We start from the raw sequence: 19,513 nt of genomic DNA on the forward strand, positions 1-19,513 counted from the left end.
TCATCATTGAGCGATAAAGCGGATATCCCCGGAAACTGCACGACTTGAGCTTTCTAAAAACCCATCAGGGACCATTCAAACATCTTCAGCAATATACATCCACTTTTCCCTTAATCGGTTTTGGAGTAGATGCAGTGTTTGAAACCAGTTTTATGCAAAAGCCGATAAGCCTAGTTGCTTAGTACTCGCATCCTAAGAGTAACAATTTCGCACTGCAAAGATACAGGACCAGCAAAATACACAAAAAGTATGAAGTATCCACTTAATAATGGAAAATTACATATGTATCTGTATTTTTAATTACTGGTACATAATTATATACTCTTTGAATACATCCAGTCAAATAAAAAAGTACATACTGTAAAAAGTTAAGTACATATAGTACTGCTTTATAAACACTGATACAGTCTGATCTACTATTTAAGACTTTTTATTAAAAACAATTTTTGTTTAATTTAATAGTAAATATGTTAACTTAGAAAGTTTGTATTTAAAAAGGATGTTGAATTATTTAAATAGAACCCATTTTCAAAATGCATCGTTTATTGTGGAAAATGGCAGCACAGTACATTTATTGACATTGTCTTTTTCTCTTGCATACAAAATCCAGACAGTTTAGTTAAATCAAAAAATTCACAAAAAAATGTTTTTGTCAGGTGGAAGATCCTGAACACAAAAATGCGGTCTACAAAACTGAACAGGATGGTGCCGTTGTATCTGCATTTGTGCTTCCTTTTTGACTTACCAAGGGATGAAAAATAGGCCTAACATTTAAAAATCATATAACAAAGAAATATAAAGCTGCATAATTCTAGTTATTTTAATTTAGTCTTTTAATCGAAATAATCCGACATTCATGCAAAAAAGTGTACCTGGAAAGTGTAAAAAAAGAACAAAAATACAGCAAGTCATGATGTCTCAAAATTGTATTCCTCTTTAAACGTGGCTTCAGCCATCTGAGTCAAATGATGTTACTGTTTACAAGTTCATAAAAATAAAGGATGCCACCAATATGACAAAAGATATCAGTGTGAAGGACATAAAAGATAAGAAAACATATCAAGGCACCATGGCTCTGAGACAGCACTGTGTTCTCAGGAAAGACTTGATGATATGGCAGTTAATCGTTCACTCTTGATAACAGAGTGCTGGAAGACACAATGACTCAACTTTGCGCTGCAGTTTGACCAACATGATGCGAGGGACATCATTAAGAAGCACACATTTTGATAATTGTATTGAACTTTACCAAATAACACAGTCCTTGAGATACATCTTTTTGTCCCAGATTATGGTCGAAGTGGTCAAGATGAAGGAAGAGGAAAATCACTCTGTGCATCTGCTCTGTCAGAGCTCTCATTGTCTCTTTCCCATCCCTTGGCTGATATGCTGCTGCCACTCCTTCAACATTTGAAAGCTTGGTCGAGCAGCAGGGTCCAGGTTCCAGCACTGTTTCATGATGTTATACACAACTTCAGGACAGCCATCAGGACAGTCCATTTTGTACCCCTTCTCCACCCGGGGCACTACGTCTTTTAAAGGCTGCAGAAATGGGCAAAGTTGTTGGTGGAAAGTGTGTCACAGAGTCACATCAGACAACAGAACTAATTTTGATTAAGTGTTGTGCAACTTGTATTCTGTGTCACACAATCTGTAATCTCAGGTTAGCAATGAAGTAGTTAAAAATGTATTCGAGAACATTAGAGATATTGTCCAAAAATCAAATGATACTTACAATTCTTGGGTAAGGAACTCGACCAAAAGAGTAAATCTCCCAAAGCAAAATACCATAGCTCCAAACGTCTGATTTGGTGGAAAATTTCTATTAAGAGAAAAACATGAAAGATATAATTTCACTGTGCGATGGGTGTACACGGCAAAAATGTAAAAGTGTACCTTTTCTCTGAGGGCCTCAGGTGATGTCCACTTCACAGGCAGCTTTGCAGTATCCTGAGTGGAGGAAGCCTCTTTGGTCAAACCAAAGTCACTGACTTTGGCGATGTTGTCCTCTGACACGAGAACGTTTCGAGCTGCTAAGTCTCGGTGCACAAAGTTATTGGCCTCCAGATATGCCATGGCTTCACAGACATCTCTATAAAAGTAAGAGAGAGGTATTATGGGCTTGGCTTAGGTATGAGTTAAACAAATTCTCTGAAGACACCAGAAAACATGGACATTTGTAAGGGCATGCTGTGATGTTTTCATGTAAACAAACATGATGCTCAGTGGTTCACGTGGAGAAATTTGTTCATTCTTACAAATTGGCTGAATGCATTTTAAGCTTCTTTAAACATTTGCAAGCTGGTTTTCCTTTTAACTTCTAATTTAAACGTACATGATTACCACAAACTTTAGATATGTAAAATTACAATAAACTGAGAAACATTATACAGCTCATTCACTTGATAAAACATCACTTGTTAAAAGGCTAAAGGACTCTTTTTAGCAAAATTAACAAATAAGGATTTTAAGATCTAAATGCATGAAAAAGCTGACAAATTTGTTGCAATTTTAGCTGTTGACCTGTAGATCCATGAGACAACTCAGAAGTGTTCAGAGTAACCATGTTGTAGGTCTTCTCTGCTCATTCTGCTGCATGATACACCCCACGTGACCGCTGAATATACTCTTTCTACAGTTATTAGAGTATTGCGTCACCCCCATGCTAATGAGCATGCTTATCTAACACAAAATACAAACCGATCAGGGGCGTGCTCATCAAAACACTGCTCCACAACATCACTACAGTTAACACACAGTATGACAGTAGATATTAAATACCACCGCTCAAATACGCACAATCCAAAATTTAGAAGAGCATCTCCACCAAGTACTGTTCGGCCTCTGGAACGCAAGTAGTCAACCAAACAGCCCTAATAACAAAACAAAAAAAAACATGTTATATATTCACAACATTCATAAAAGTATTCTGGATGTTGACAAACTGTCAGCTGCCTACCTTGGCCATATACTCAGTAACTATAAACAGACTCCCGTTCTCCTCTACAATCACTCCAAGCAGTTGTACCAGGTTATCGTGCCGTAGTTGCCTGAAGAGGGAGAAGAGCGTGCTGTCATGTCACTTTATTTGATCATGTGTGTAATTCTGTTTCTAAAAAACAACAAACAATATATTTTATTTCCTTACGTCATGACAGAAGCCTCTGCAATAAAGGCCTGTGCTGTAGCATCATTTTTTATGCACTTCACAGCTACTTTTGTCCCTCTGTAGTCTCCCACCATCACATCTGGCATGATCAAAAACAATAATCAGCTGAAAGTGAAGCTGTATTCATATGAAAAAACACAGCGGGGATTATTAAATATCAACAGTTATTCAACTTTATGCACTGATACAAGAATAGAAAGAATCTGTATTTGAACAATAAAAAATATTTGTCCCATTAAAACGGTATTAAAATGCACTTCCGGCAAGCTTTTTCACTAAATATAAAGTCTCTGTGCCTATGAAGGTTTTCCAGACAAAATGTGTTTTTCTGTTCTTGACTTTTCTGTTACCTCTTTGTGTGTAATTTCATAAAACTCAAGCTTTTCCTCGGTTTGCAAATTCATAACACACACTGGATCTGATTTCTGCCACATGCACGCAATAAAAAAGATTGGTGGTCATCTTTACAATGCAGAGTGAATTTAGTCTAAGAAAATGTAAAGCTGAAGGTACTTGCCTCCAAATTCTCCTTTTCCAATAACCTGCTGCAGCTTGAGGTCCTTTCTGCTCATTGACCAGCCACCTGTTAAGTCATTTAAAGAGCAAACAGATGCAGTTGGGAAACATACATGCTTCTAATAAACAAAAAGGTATAATGTTATCGTTGCATAGATCATAGAGAACCGATAAATAGAGACTTACTCCTGGAAAACTCATCTTGAGCGGCCACCGTCCCCTCCTCCACCTTCGGCTTGATTAGAGCGGTACACAGGCCATCAGCATCTTTGGTGTAGTGCTGGATACAATAAAAGAAACAACATGCATGAGAACAAAGTGTAAATATCAGCTTTACACCACTTTGATGGTTCATGGTGTTCCCATGAAACCATCTGGAAACAGAAGAGCCAGCGAGGAGTTAGTGCACCCAAAATAAATAAAACATAAACTGACCATAAAGTGAATTAGTGTCAGAAACCACAGAAACTACCGTCAGAGAATAAATGGCTAAATAGCTTCTCAGATACCCTCGACCAGAATAAGGTTAATACAGGTTTAATCTGTAAAACAAATTTAAAGATTTCAGGGAAATTGGTGCCCCTTCATTGCTTTTTGGAAAGATGCCTATACCAATCCAAATATTAATTGATATTCTTTATCTTTTAAATGTGAAGATGTCTGTGGGTTTTTGTCTCCTCTTTTGATTTTCTGCTGGTTCTGTCACTCTTCTTGTGTTCTTGTGAGTTCACATATTTGGTGCTCGAGCTCTAAGCTTGTGAAAACTAAAAGTTTTAGTAAAAATACATACGCAGGCACACCAGCATTACAGTTCAGAGGCAGTAAATCTCAGTGAGCAGTGCATGTCAATCACCAATAGAGGGCTGTCTGGTCAAATGATCAAAATACATAAAGGGTGATTGAAAAACTGCAGGAGGTCATACTGAACTTATTCAGACACGTCTATTTCCTTCTGTAGAATACATAATAAGTTTCAGTTGAACGTAAGCGTTTCTCACAGGAAAAGGAGTCATTTTGAGAATAAAGGCCGGGTGTCTTTTTGAGGTTACAGTTCTGTACCTCATCATACTGTTCACTTCCTCTTTGACACTTCCTGTTCATTATATGTTCCAGGAACCGCAGGCCGTCTCTGAAGTTGCACAGTTAAACGGGGGCTCGATGACATACAGAGAGTAGACTAATGCTCAATACAGATCCAGAGAAAATACTGGGACCACATTGTTGTATTTATAAAGCGAAAGCTAATTTTAATGCGTTACCTCTACCAGCTGCATGAGGTTTTCAAAATAGCCCTCGTCATCGATAGTGAGCTTGCCGTTTTTGTAGATGATGCGGTAGTGCTCCACTTTGCCGTCGCAGCTCACACACAGAGTGTAATCGCCAGGGAAGTTGGTGCTCTCTCGCACCAAGAACAGGCCTGTCTCAGGAGGGTTAAGCAACTCTTCCGCCTGATCCCGAGTTATCTTCCCATGAAACCATCTGGAAACAAAAGAGCCAGCGAGGAGTTAGTGCACCCAAAAAAACTAAAACATAAACTGACCATAAAGTGCTAAATATATATAGTGACAGTGAGAGACTATGTTCTTGATAGAGCTGTCCTTTTTCATATTTTTAACCCTGTCAACATTGGAAGGGATGCCCGTAGCTGCTTCAGAGCTCTAAATCAAACCAACATCAATGTGTCCAAGTCAGTTCCTGCTATTTATTTACAAAATTCCCCCTTGGGGATTAATAAACTAACTAACTAACTAACTAACTAACTAACTAACTAACTATCTATCTATCTATCTATCTATCTATCTATCTATCTATCTATCTATCTATCTATCTATCTATCTATCTATCTATCTATCTATCTATCTATCTATCTATCTATCTATCTATCTATTTCATAAAAGGATGTTGCTGTTTTGGGACTGTGTGTCTGTCTGTCTTTGAGAAATTTTCATCTGTCCTTGTTTAATCAACCTGAGGATGTTAGCACGAACCTTAAATGGACATTTAATGGCAATTTAACAAATACTGTTTCCCGCATCCACATATGTAGATTACAGCAATTTGCATAATGGTATATTTCTGAGGTGGTCACATATTTAAATGCAGCTCTCAGAGTGTACAGTAAAAGCATTTGCATCGGGTTCTATAAGAAAGTGAGATTTAAATATCACACCCAAAACCTCGTGGTAAAGTTGAGACAAAGGCTTTTATTCAGCTTCCCTCAGAGTTGTACAAAGAGTTTTGTTGAAGCAGTTTTCCTTTCAGTTCTGTATTATGGGATGTGATTTTATAGATGTAATGCTGTCTGCTCACTGAGGCCCTAAGATCCTTTTACTGTTCTGCTCTCACATTATAATTTATGTTGATATTAACTATTTTGAAAACTTGTGTTATGTGTTAGCTTTCAATAATTCCTTTTAACATTATTATTGTTAAAACAAAAGTGTTACTGCACTGGGTCAGCCACATTATTCTGTATGTATAAGATGTCATATGTCCATAAAGATAGATACACATAAACTGATGATTTAAGGTCAGTGCTGGGTAAATTAGACAAAAGGTAGCTCATATTTATTGTCATATTTTCTATGTTACCACTCTCTGTGTGTGTATTTTTGTCAGTGGTTGTTGGTAGTTTTTTTTTTATGAAGTCATTTAAGATGCAATTTTGCGATTAACTGCACTATAAATAAATTTGTCATTCATATGCATGTGTGCAGACGGAAACCTATCACGTGGACAAATAGGGACATTTTTGAGCATACATCAGTCTGAAATAGAAAAGAAACAACAGGAAACTGTGCAGAGTTTATGCAAAGCTGAGGTGGAAGCAGACACAATTGCACTGCAATTACAACACACCCCGACTAAACTGTGGTCTCCATTCAAACAGCTACAGCGTCACTGGTACAACAAATAAGCCATTGGCCCTCTGCAACCACAGGCCCAAAGGAAGAGGGCAAAGTTGAGCTATTTTAGCAATTGCTGCAAACACCACTCAAAGCTGAGATGGTGGCAAGATATCTAGACAGTAGATACTTTAACCTAATCCTGTTTTGAAAGTGAAGGATAAAATTGGGCATCAGAAATAAATAAGTCATTATAATTAGTGCACTCACGGCATTAGACTCAGCTTGCCTCCAGATTTCACACCTTCCCTTTTCTGAACATAGTTGGCTGGAATTGTTCCCTCGCGACCCGCACCATTTTTAGCTTTGTACCAGTTTGGATCCTGAAACACAAAATGTCAGCAATGGCTAAGATAAATAGATAAATAAGTCACAAAATAATTCGGTCATTCCATGTATATTAATATCTAAAGACAATATGGAGTATCGTCAAATTCATGGGGCTCAAACACAAAACTCTGTCCTCATAGGAACATCGGCCAGGCAAGAAATGCAGCTATTAAACGTTACCTTTGTGACAACAATGATAGTCAACAAATCTCCTTTGTTAAACGGCAGGTCCTGCTCTGATGTGCCTTTGAAGTTGTACTTGGCCACACACTCTGTGCCCTGCGGCCATGGAATCTACAACAATGAGGACAGATAACGTATGAGTAAAATCATTTCATTTTTGCTGGTGTATCTGAGTTCAGACACTGTTTGGCTCATCTCACCTGGACCTCTGTCATGGTGACGTGGTTCGATCCTCTCACAGGTGAGGTTTTCTAGCTGCGACCATTAGAGCTGGTGAAAATGCTCACACACACAGTACCTAAGCAAAGAAACAGAGGAGTGAGTGGGATGTGCCCGCTCCAGATATATTCACTTCATCACAAAGATCATTTTCAGAAAGAGGATGAAATTGTGGCTTTGCTGTGCAAGTTTACGTGGTAATTCAAAGCAAACAGGTCAGCCATTATCAGAACACACGAGAGCAGCGTCAGATCAGATAGTGCCAGTATTAATAACTCTCTCACACAGAAAGCAGAACTAACAAGTCTTCTTTTTTTAAATCACACTTTCACAACTGCTGCAGAGTTTCCATGATGCAAGACAACAGTACGAACATAAAGTGCTGCTTTCAAGTGGGATGATGATGATGATAACCCAAGTTAGAAATAGATTGCAACAAACATTTTGGAAATATATGATGAAGAAAATGAAGAAAACGTAATCCAATTTGTATTTTATACAGAAACCTGGTTTATTTTGACCTAAAATAGACACACTGGTTCTCCATCTTGGCCTTGGCCTAAGAATCAAGATAGCTCTCCAACTCTCTTCCAACGTTGGAATGCAAGCTTGTGGTGAGATCTGACCAGACCTGAGGGACTCATCCAGCCCAGCGTTTCTCCATGTCAATAAAGCAGCCACTGCGACAGTAACCTTAGGCCTGAGTCGTCCTGGGGCCTGTGTTTCCATGATACAGTACATACACAACAAATCAAAGCAGAGGCGTCATAGCTAAATGATGACCTGTGGATGAAGTCATGCTCAACATCATCCCCCAAAAACCCACTTCCTCGCTTCCTTTATCTGTTCCCAGAACAGATGTACAATACTTCAATATGAGGGTGTTGGTGCTTCGAAACAAAAAAGACACAACATGTACACATTTAAATGAAATGTGAGTCTAAAGACTCTCATGTGTCCCAGAGAGGACTGTCATCACTCAGTCTGATGGGGATGTGGCAGATGTTGTCCCCTATGGAGTACTGCAGCTGTCTTCTATATCGAGAGACAAAACTATCTGGACGCATTTCCCACACCCATCAACCCACCATGAACACCTCCCACTCTGCTCATCCCAGCCTTCGTCTGTGCTACATTTTGCCATTTTACACTGTGCACAAGGTCAAGAAGAAAACAAGAATAAGAGCCACACCAGCAGCTCTGTGAGCCTCTAACAAAGTGTACAGAAAACCAAACGGTTAAGATGGACCAACATGATTTTGGCTTCAACTTGCAGACCCCTCCTAACAGGATTAACATGCATTTTTGACTAATGCTCAGACAAAATGACTTTGCCTTCTCAAATTGCTAGAGGCACAGCAGATCCAGACTAAGGTATCTTTACTAACATTGCATGGGTTGCTATGAAATGTATTCATGGACCCCCGAGGATGAAATCTGTGTAATTTTGGTGATGCCCTGACTTTCCCTGTAGCGCCACCTTCTGGAAAAACATTCCTTTAGTCCATTTCTTTGGGTAATGACTAAATACCCATAATGCTTAGTTCAACGCTATAGACTAAATGACAGCATTCTAAAAAATAAAAAAATTATTATTATTACTGTGAAGATGGTGCACATTATACAGTCTCTCCAGGATTTCGCGGAGTGTTTTTGTGATTGTTGCAATTAAAAATGCTTCTTTTTGCAGCTGATTTTCTATAAACAATTGCGATGTAATTTGCAAAGATTTAAGTAATTTTTTTGCTATAAAATTGTTGGGAAAGCTTGGGAATTAAAAACAATGTCAAGTAAAATAGGTTTTTTTTTAATAACTACCTAAAAGAGTAATATGTGATTACTTCTTATGATAATAAGCATGCTGCACATAATAGACATATTTTAGTTATTATCTTTGTTTATTTATTTATTGAACTTAGAAAACCATGGAGCTCAGAGTTACTTAAGCTTCACAAAAGTGACGTAGCTTTACAAAACAGACTGTTACTGTTATAACCACTTAACATCAGTATGCCTTGGTGAGCAAGTCAGCACGTTCAAATTAGCTTTTAGCTCAAAGCACAAATCCCCATGCTCATGTTGAATCAGTGTGCAAAAAAAGCACAGAGCTCATAAAAAACAATAATGTTTGCATCGAACTGCATGTCCAGCATCCACAGGGCATTTCACTGATCCAAAATTACTCTTGAACACCTGAACTGTCGACTGTCCACACACTTAAGGTCAGAACACGATTTCAGTCTGGACGAAAGTAGTGAACTAAGAACCAACTCTGCCACCCCTGCAGTGGAACAGAATATGTGCAGGCAACGTCCCTGGTAAAAGATCTTGCCAAGAGAGCAACGGGACCAGAGCTGCCACACAACAGCACTTTTTAATTCATCTCCTCGGGGACACAGAATGTGCCTCAGCAGCAGGCCACCAGCAGTGAAGTGAATGGGACAGAACTCAGCCTGTCATTGAGTCACACTGCCATTTCCAGAGAGCTCGACATGGAACCACAGATTGCTCTTTTCAGGGGGCGCACAAGGCTGTCATTGTGAGTCGGTCAAGTTTCTACTGACCCCTGTCTTATTGAGACGTCCATCATTATCAATCTGTCCAGTGAGAAGCTTTAAGGGCAGCAATGGTTTAGTTCCGATCTGAAAATATGAATTGTCCTTCATATTTCACTCTGTATGTACTTTACAATCAAATGCTCCGATTTCATCATGTGAATTCCAGTTTAATTATAGACAAAAAACAACAACTCAAATACCCAACAATGACATGATGCAGCACATGCAATCCATGAATTTGTACATCTGACAGATATGTTCGGGAACCAATGCATGACATTGTAACAGTCAGTATGCTTGACGTTGCTCTCTTATGAACTCCTGAAAGCAACAGGAAACCAACAAACTCACACACAGAATGAACTCAAATGGAGTCAGGAAAGATCACAAAGACTACAATCCATTAGCTCAAACTTAAAAAAGTAACTAATAGTGATATGATGTATCACTTCAAACAAATCTCATACGGCGATGACAGTAAAAATTTGCTAATTATTGCCATGCAAGACGATCCTACTGTTCAAACAAAACCTGCTGATCATTAGTCAACTCTGTGAGTTGTAGTCTGAATAGTACAAATCAGCGGCAGCCTGGCTGAACAAAGCAAGACAGGACAGGAATGTAGAAATATCTTCTTTGGCCTTGTTTAAATCTGCCACTCCCTCGTCTACCTGCAGACGCAATCTGAAGTGAAAATGCTGATCGTAGGAGTTGAAAATGTAATACAATCAAGTGAGGAGGTCCGGTGGACGGATTTGCAAGTTTTTCACTCAAAAACACTATTATGAATGACTCTTGTTACTTTAAAAAACAACAAATAAACCTTCAAATAGATATCCTCAGTGGTGGACAGCACATTTACTGAGCTATGCACTTTAGCAGAGCTCTGAGGTGGTTGTACTTGAGGTTTTTGGGCTGTAACCCCTTCCTAAAACATATTTTAACATTGATTCACTATTACTTTTACCCAGGTAAAGGATATGAGAACTTCTTCGAGTAATAAACATTACAATGAGCACCGTGTCTGTGTCATTAGCACCTCTCCCTTCTCTATGTGCAGCAGAGGGCCGGGGTGTTCCAGCCCTCATCCTGACCCTCCACCCTCAGGATGCTCCGTGGCTGCTTTGACGCTGCTGCCCTGTTATCATTACTATTACAGCAGCAGGGTGGCAGGGCAAGTAGAGAGAAGGAAACAATGATTTCTGTCCATATCCACTGAGCTTTCATCTGGCAGGTACACAAACAGACACACTGCGTATCGAGAAATGAGAAGTAGTGCATGCCAACAGCCGGCAGATGTTTTCCTCAGAGAAGGAAATCATCTCAGCCTCTGGGGTAACAGCTGGACTCTGGTGCAGCAGCACACCTCACTATGAAACTGTCTGTGGGATCCAATAGCGGAAGTACAAGTCCAGCGGCTGGCCCTGCAGTACAAGCCATCATTGTATCACTTTAATGACTGACCGAGTTTTTTCTGTGAGGCTCTATAATACATTACATAGACCTAATATAGGATCCTGTTTATCATAAATAAACACAAAACATACAACTGCAAAACATTGTTCAGAGTAACAGGAAGGGGAAAAAAAATCAATGATTGCCAGTGATGGGCAATCTCCTTAAATTTGGCATCCAGCCATCCCAGTGAACTTTGCATTTTACTGCGATCCAAAGTTCAAATGACACACACAGCCTCTCCATGCTCATGACATGTTTGTTCATGTTGATTTTACCCAGTAAACATATCAAAATGCACCACATGAAGTCAAAGCTGCCATGCCTGAGCAGCAGCTGATAGACACTTCCTTGCTGCGGTGCTGTGCACAGCATGCAGTGCAACGCTGCTCTGCGGATGTAGCCACGCATGACACATCACAGGGTAGCAACTCTCTGCTGTGTTTTCACCAGCTCTCTTCATTTTATTGCACAAGTTCAATCCGTCTTCTTCACACTCTTAAAGAAGAATCATTGGTTGGAGTGCAAGTACAGACTCCCAGACCTTTTCAGAAAGCAGGAAAGCCCTGGAGGGGGATCACCATGAACCAGACTCATGAGGTCCTCAGAGCTTCTCTCTGACAAACAGCTTTAGGGAACTTGTGTTTTCTTTATGGAACTTGCTTTTAGTGCATTGTCTGCTTTTGCAAATTTCTGAATCCGTGTTTCAGAATGACAGACAAAAATAAGGAGAAGCAACGTGAGACATGAACACAACTTCTACATTTCTGGGTGCACACAGTAACAGCTTCAAATAATAACTGCGAAATGTTCCCACACACCATGACTGTTGTGATGAAAGCTCATCAAGCAGAATATCATCAATATGATCAGCAACGTTATCTGTCACTGACAAGTTGTGACAGAGAACTGTGGAGCACTTCTTCTCTACAGGAAGTCAGAGGAAGTGACTGAAATGTAGAGGACGTTAATAAAGCCACGTCTATCATGGTATCCCTTTGTAAATGCCTTTCTCGTTTTTCCTGTGAAGAGATGAGATGCGATCATTGCAAGTAAACTCAAGATAAGTTCACACCCCGATGCATCCTGATATCGGTGCTGACACTCAGTGTACATTAAAATAAAGTAAAGTTCGCACGCTGGCAAGCCTAAAGGTCACATCATTACATAAATTAACCTCATGTTTATTCGTTAGTATTCACTCCTTACCTGGTTGCAGGTAAAACCAAGTGGTTTGTGGTGACAACAGGTAATTCAGCTACTTCCCGAAGTCCGTTTTCATGGGAACGACAGCACACAAGTTCCCATTCAGCCAATAAATAACCGACAGTCGATGATGAAGCACAAAAAGTCCCGATGAGGAAGAAGTGAAATCTTTTTCAGGTGACTGCAGCAGTCCAAAACAAAACCAGTCAAGACGGTTTCTGCTGCGTCTTTTGTCAACTTTATTTACAAAGCAGACTTATAAAAACAAAAAAACTTTTCAGCATGTTTCTGTAAAAAAAAAAAAAAAGAAGAAAAAAAGAGTAAAATGTAACAGACTGCGGCGAGAGAAAGTTTTGGCTAAAATCGCGGTGAATATTTCAAACCGAGGCAGACTGATTTGGCATCGGGCTGCCTGACTCCTTTTCCCCGTCAGAAACATTCAAGTTTTTTTTTGCCCCACCTTGATTCTGCATCGCGCATGCGCGTTAATGATAGCCAGCTAAAAATAGTTTATCAAAGGAGTAATTTCAGCCAAGTTGGTGAAGGAATCTCATCATCAATGAGGCGATGTTTACAAAAAGTCCACAAAAATATCAGTGGTGAGAGTTTATTATTGGTTCGATCTGCAGACATGACGCATGAGGACTGCACAGTATTTTTGTACAAGAACCTTGAGAGTACAAATAAAAGTTGTTCTGTGTAGACCAAACCTCCCACTGCTTATTCAAGGCATTTTTTTTTTCTGAACTTGTGATCTTGCGTGGACTTAAAACACCCGCTGCAATTCTGATCATGTGAAACATGTAAACTAATTTATTCCATCTCAAAAAAGCTTTACCCGCTTTTTAAGAATCCGACTTCCAAAACAGGAGCTTTCCGGTCAAAAGTCAGAATCACCCGGCTGTTCACATTTCGCAGAGAAAACACTTGAGAAAATAAGTACGCAAAGCTGCCATTACTGCAGGATAAGGAAGAGCCACCATAAGGTTTGCTTTCATCGCCCCCTGGTGGAACAAAGAGGAACAAAACCAGTATTTTAGTCGCATTCAGTAACACTAGCGGATGTTTCCAGACCAGACTTGTCTCAACAGATGTGACACGACACATCAGGCCAGAGGAATGTTGGAGAAAGGACAAAAAAACATTGCGCATTAAAGCAATTTACACTGAATCAGTGCATGAATCCTTTGCAGATTAATGTGCACAGAGAAAACAAATATATAATGACAATTTACAATCCTCTTTAGATGTTAACATTTGGACTTAAGAACACAAACACCAGGCTCCAAAGAGTGCTGTTTTTTCTAACATCTGCAAGTGTGGACTGCCTAAATCTGGCCTTTTCTAGACTGCATTGACCTCAAATAATACACAACTCGACTCCAAATTAAGAACACGTTGATGAGCAGAGTTGTGCATGTCCAATAAAGATTTGTGAACTGAAAACTATGTGCCCACTTCTGGACAAATTTCAAATTAACGTGGTTTTACAGAACCAGTTAATGTTTGACAGCTTTTTGAATGTCATTGTCAAAAAGATCTGCCAACAGATATGACTACATCCCCTTTCTCAAAGCAGCACAGTATAAGCAGCTTATCTTGAGGTATATTTCACAGTCTGTGCTTCAGTATAACGTTTAATACAAACTCAACAACCTGAAAGTATGAAGTATGTCTAAATGCATGAACAGGCATACTTCATTTCAGGATCATTATCGACAATTTCTTGAAAGGCCCGTCACTGGCTCACAGATGGTACTCGGTGCAGGATGCTGCATCTCGTGTGTAGGTCAGCACAAATCACTCAAAATGCATCTGAATCCCACACATAGGAAGAATTCATCCTGTTCTGTCAAATGAGAACTTTCATAAAAAAAAAAAAAAAAAGACATTCTAATCTGCACGACTGAAACTCGTTTACATGGTTTGAAACCATAAGAATCATGACGGTGTTTAAATCCATCTTTCACGCATTACGTCACTTTTGGGTTCACTTTATCTTCAGTTCCAGGCGCCCATTGACTTCCCATTGACTTTTGCACATGAAATATGCATACCGTGAAACACGCTCACATTTGTGCTCTCGACATTTCTCAACTTCAAGTCTGCGTCATTTTTTTGTCAGCGTCATGAGATGCAGGCTTTTGAATTCAAGCGACAACAAAGCTACGCTGACAAAAACCAACAAAGACATTTCAACTGTGTTTTACGGTCTGATAATTCATTATCATGCAGTAATGAACAGGAAACAATTTCTGCGTGGAACTGCAAGATAAAACATACATTTTATAGCCTGCGTTCGATGAGGCTCCATATTTTTAACGATCCATTCAAACAGCCATGAATTGTCGTTGGAGCTCTCAAACACACTGGGATAGCCCTTCGTCTAATATAACTGAACCAAAATTAAGTCAAATGTATTTCCCCACAAAATATCACTAAATGGTAATTGGATTTGAATGCTGTGTCATGTTATCTGAGCCCTTGGCATCACAGCTTGATCCACCACGGACAAACAGAGCTGCCGTTATCTGCACTCTGTCCAGTAGCTGCCCCATTTAACACTGCTGTACTTTGAAAACGCAGCATATATAAATGAAAAATATTTTACTAAATCATTAGACAACAGCATGGCAGGCTATAAGCAAGGCCATTAGCAGTGGAAACACCAGTGTTAGTAGGATTTCAGTTGTCAGATCATGATAACTGTCATTACATTGTGTCTGCACGTATTATATGGAGAATGCCTGTTTAATCACCAGATGGCCATATAACGGTTCGGTTACAATGACATTCATGGTTTTTCTGTTTTAAGTCAGAGATTGTCCTACTCAATTCAAAACTTGATGTCGCATTATCCTAATCTATTTTAATGTTTCTACATTATCTGCTATTTCCTCCAATGGATGAGACGTCTATTTTTCGGTAAAGATTTGAAAGCTTTTTCCCTCTCCGTCCATATACACTTAATCTTGTAGAACAACTAACAGTGGTCCTTCAGTATGAGGGAAAAGTCACATGTTGAGATGGAAACTTCATGGATGAACTGAAAATCAGCTGAAGCTGTGGAATATAAGGCGCCAAAACCCAAATGGTCAAGGAAGGTGAGAGATTCAATCCGTCTTGTCGACCATTCAACCCATCATGCAGAGTGCAAGGGGATGACAAATTTGCAGCCAAAGGGAGAGAGGTATTTGATTCCCACTTCCTGGAACACCTGGAGAGGAATACCTATGTCACACAGGTAAACTCTGCCAGCCCCCTCGGCCAGGGGAAGCGGGAGGCAAAGTGAAAGGGACCATTTGGCCTCCACTGCCTGCCCCTGTCCACTGACAGGAGGGTCTAAGCTGAGCACTGGTGCTCTGTTCTGGTTGGCCCAGTCTGCAGCTGCCCGGTACCAAGGCTGATCCATCAGGAAGGTGTTCTCATGGCAGTCCAGACAGTTAATGATCAGATCTACCGGGGTGTCTGGAAGGTCTGCGGAGTCAGAGAAAAAAAAATGAAGGCGCTGTGTGACCGACTGTAAAATTACCACAAAGAACACAAAAGTCAAAATCATTAAAGTCCCAAAACAAGCCCACCTTTGATATTGGACACCTGCTTGCCACCAGTCTTGTTAAAGAGTGTGAGCTCGCTGGTCACGGAGTCAAGCATCTTGACGAAATTCGGCAGAAACAAGATGACTTCCACTTCATGATTGGCCAGGTGACGACCACAGCTGATGCCCTGAGCTCCCTGAACATGAGGGCCGCACAGCAGCGCCACTGTGGGACGCTGGTGTAAATTCTTTGGAGTGAACCTAGAAGAAATATAATTTTTTTTTTTACATTTTGTTCTCTTCAGTACCAAATGGCTTAGCTTAATCAGTATGGAGTGTTGTCTGCAATCAAAAAGTAATAAAAGAAACATTGTGAAATAATCATATGAATAAATATAGAAAGTATGTAATATAATGACAGAATGGTAAAATAATGGAGCGCATTAGGCGACCTGTGGCTAAATGATCACTACATATTTACCTGTTGGGCCCTCCAAGCAATGTAAGTGCCATCTGACTTGCACATACACCTGTCATCTCAAGTCTTCGCTCCAGTGAGAGACCATGACGCTCAGCAATACACAACAGACGCTTGTGCAGTTCGTAGGACACACTCGGCACAACAAGTCCAGAGTCTGTACAGAGGAAAGGAAACCCGTGTCAACCATCCTACTTCAAACCACCTGCTCGCACGACGGCTTCACTCATTACATTGCGAAACACTTACCCGTGCAGTATTCTTTGGTCCCCGGCTGTGGAACAGTAATCTGTCTGTACACGATAGGTTTGGCCTCCAGGATGTTCTCGTCGTGACGATAGCGCGAGGGCGTCTGCTCCTGCGGCGTCCCACGTGACCTTGCACCGTTACGGCGCTCCGATATGTCGATTTCTGAGAAAACTGCTGCCTTGTCAAAGAGAGCCAGGTTCCCTTCAAAATCAAAGTCTGTATCGAGGCCGTCCTCCACGCCGTCACCAAAACACTCGTCGTCTCGGAGTTTCATCTGACCGTTCTTCACCCCGTTCTTCTTTGGTGTCACTTGGTTTGCCCCTCGGCTACTGGAGGACCCTGACGGGGCAGTAAGTTCATTATTAATAAAGCACAACGTTCAGCAGTGACGTTATGTTATTCTCACAGATTCACACAGCGTTGCACTTACAGGAGTTGTGTCTCCGGCGAAACCCTTTCGGCTGGCCGGGCACATCCAGATGACGGTCTCCATAACTTTTAGAGCAGTGCTGTGGCGAGTTCAGTTTCTCCACAGATCTGGGGTCACCCTTCGGGACAGCAGCTGGCACACTGCTGACTTTTGCAGATGCGGTGGAACCGGCCCAAACATTGCCATTTCTGATATCCAAAATCTTTAGCTCCTTTATGTCAATGGCGCTGCAGGTATTTAAAAAAGGTCAACATGACTTTAACTATCGAAAAGAAAAGTAGACGGGAGAGCAAATCATGCGGAGCCCCCCCCCCCCCTCCCCCCCTTGTTTTACCTGAATGTGACTTCGGGAACGGGACACTTGACTCCGTTGTGGAAAGGTTGTCTTAAGGAGATGGTTTGGGTGGACTGGTCCACGGATGAAACTTCTCCTTGATACACTCCCAGCGTGGGCCCGCAGTTAATGGACACCAAACTACCCAACCAATCTGCGGCCATACCTGCACACTGTTAAGTGAAAGAGCAGAGTCTTTATTTAGCTCAAAGGCGACTTGTAGCGACCACAAATGTTCTGTTTAAACCGACGAGCTCATTTTCTGACAACAACAACAACAACAACAACAACAACATTAGCTGTTCGGTGTCAACGTTGGCCAACACTGACTAGCGTTAGCCTCGGCCTGTTTTCAAACTAAGTTGCTACCTCGCGTTCATTTCAAGACAACAAACGCTTCAAGTAGAAACCTGGACGTGTTTGTACCTTTTCGGAATCGATACGACGCAGACGCCTTTCGAGACCACGGGAACAATTGCAATATTAAGTGCTGATAAGAAATACGGTCTTCTCTTCAACTATTAGCTTCTTTCTTTTTTTTTTTTTTAAATCTTTTTGAATGGCACTAAACCCTATGCTGCTAGCTTCTGCATGACCACTTCCTGTTTCCGGGGGATGGCACTTTTCAAAATAAGATCTTTGGCTGAGCAATTATACCTACTTGCAAATGGGAAACTGATTTCTACAGTCTGCATTATGAGGCTTTAGCCTCTGTTTTGTTTTGTAGTTTGCAGTTTCAATTCTTTTTTTCTTTTTTGGCATTAATGTTCGGTAATATACACTATCATGACAACAATAATAACAAATATATCATGACATACGGCATCATCACTACAATGATATACACATATCCCTGTTATATCAATAGCAATAAACTAAATAATAACACTATTATCATTATTACACAGATGTTAATCTCTCTAAAGAGATAAAGGATAACGGTCCAGTTCAATAATAAAATGAGAAAAAAAAGAGAAATACAATTCGTTAAATGATAAAAGAAGAAGAAGTTAAATAAACAACAAGATAAAGTGAATAAAGACAAAATGGCAGAAAGGTGTGTGTGTGTGTGTGTGTGTGTGTGTGTGTGTGTGTGTGTGTGTGTGTGTGTGTGTGTGTGTGTGTGTGTGTGTGTGTGTTCCATCTGTTAAATTATTTTCACTATTACAATATTTTTGGCCAATAGAGCACTGCTTCTGAATAATGGTCAGACTTACTGATACATATTTTCACCTTTGGATTTAGTCAGTAGCATGCAATAGTTCACACTGATCTGTAGAATATTAGCATGCTTATAAGCTATTCATCATGTTCCCTAATATGGGGCCTAAAATAAACCACCTTTTAAAAAGATATTCACATCAAGCATTTTTTTCTCTCTACTTTCTCTCTACTTAAGGCAGTCATAATTGATGATGATACATTTACTGCCTTAAATAATTAATCATAGGGAAGCTATGTGTATTATGATCACTGTATGGGAGTTTAACAACTCGTGTCAACAAACAAGCTAGTCACCAGGCTGCATGAGATCATGTGGAGACTATCCCAGGAGTGTTGGCCATGACACATTCACCCAACTGTGTCTTGTGTACATAAGTTACCATGGTTACTCAACTCAAAGGCTGTAGGATTAAATGATTGCAAACTGTGTGAGGCTTACAAGCGGTGCAGGTGGACATTGTCAGTGGACAGGAGAGGGTTTCTGCAGCAAGGTACTGTAAGAGAAAGTGCTAACTACAGAAATCAGTTTTATGTTGACGTGCATATTTTCTCTTATCTCTCACTATATATTTTTGACCAGGCATACATGTATCTAAATATGATGTTATAAATAGAATAAAGATGAAATTCCCTAGATTTATAGATCATAAACACTCTCTAATAATCATGCAGTGTTAAAACTAGTTGTTGACCACAGAGGAAACAGTGGAAATATCAA

The 19,513-nt window shown here is 40.1% G+C and overlaps 2 protein-coding genes across 2 annotated transcripts; both read right to left on the bottom strand.

The window, feature by feature from the left end:
* Window positions 1-525: 525 nt before the first annotated feature.
* LOC138205721 (tyrosine-protein kinase CSK-like) lies at window positions 526-13,032 on the bottom strand. Its single transcript, XM_069161897.1, has 13 exons — window positions 12,546-13,032; window positions 7,305-7,402; window positions 7,102-7,215; window positions 6,802-6,914; window positions 4,945-5,164; window positions 3,872-3,965; window positions 3,687-3,752; window positions 3,149-3,248; window positions 2,960-3,050; window positions 2,800-2,873; window positions 1,897-2,092; window positions 1,736-1,822; window positions 526-1,542 (listed from the first exon to the last, which is right to left on the bottom strand). The coding sequence occupies exons 2-13, from the start codon at window positions 7,317-7,319 to the stop codon at window positions 1,357-1,359; spliced, it is 1,356 nt and encodes a 451-aa protein (XP_069017998.1). The 5' UTR covers window positions 7,320-7,402; window positions 12,546-13,032; the 3' UTR covers window positions 526-1,356.
* A 101-nt stretch (window positions 13,033-13,133) lies between these two features.
* On the bottom strand, window positions 13,134-18,167 carry edc3 (enhancer of mRNA decapping 3 homolog (S. cerevisiae)). The gene is made up of 7 exons (XM_069161896.1): window positions 17,998-18,167; window positions 17,572-17,744; window positions 17,238-17,464; window positions 16,808-17,146; window positions 16,562-16,715; window positions 16,124-16,341; window positions 13,134-16,019 (listed from the first exon to the last, which is right to left on the bottom strand). Exons 2-7 carry the CDS (start codon window positions 17,733-17,735, stop codon window positions 15,685-15,687), a joined length of 1,437 nt encoding a protein of 478 aa, XP_069017997.1. The 5' UTR covers window positions 17,736-17,744; window positions 17,998-18,167; the 3' UTR covers window positions 13,134-15,684.
* Window positions 18,168-19,513: the final 1,346 nt, after the last annotated feature.

Source organism: Embiotoca jacksoni, unplaced genomic scaffold (genome assembly GCF_022577435.1).
Source record: "Embiotoca jacksoni isolate LCO1_2020_lvr unplaced genomic scaffold, fEmbJac1.0.p SCAF_3, whole genome shotgun sequence".
In the NCBI taxonomy this organism is placed as follows: Eukaryota; Metazoa; Chordata; class Actinopteri; family Embiotocidae; genus Embiotoca; species Embiotoca jacksoni.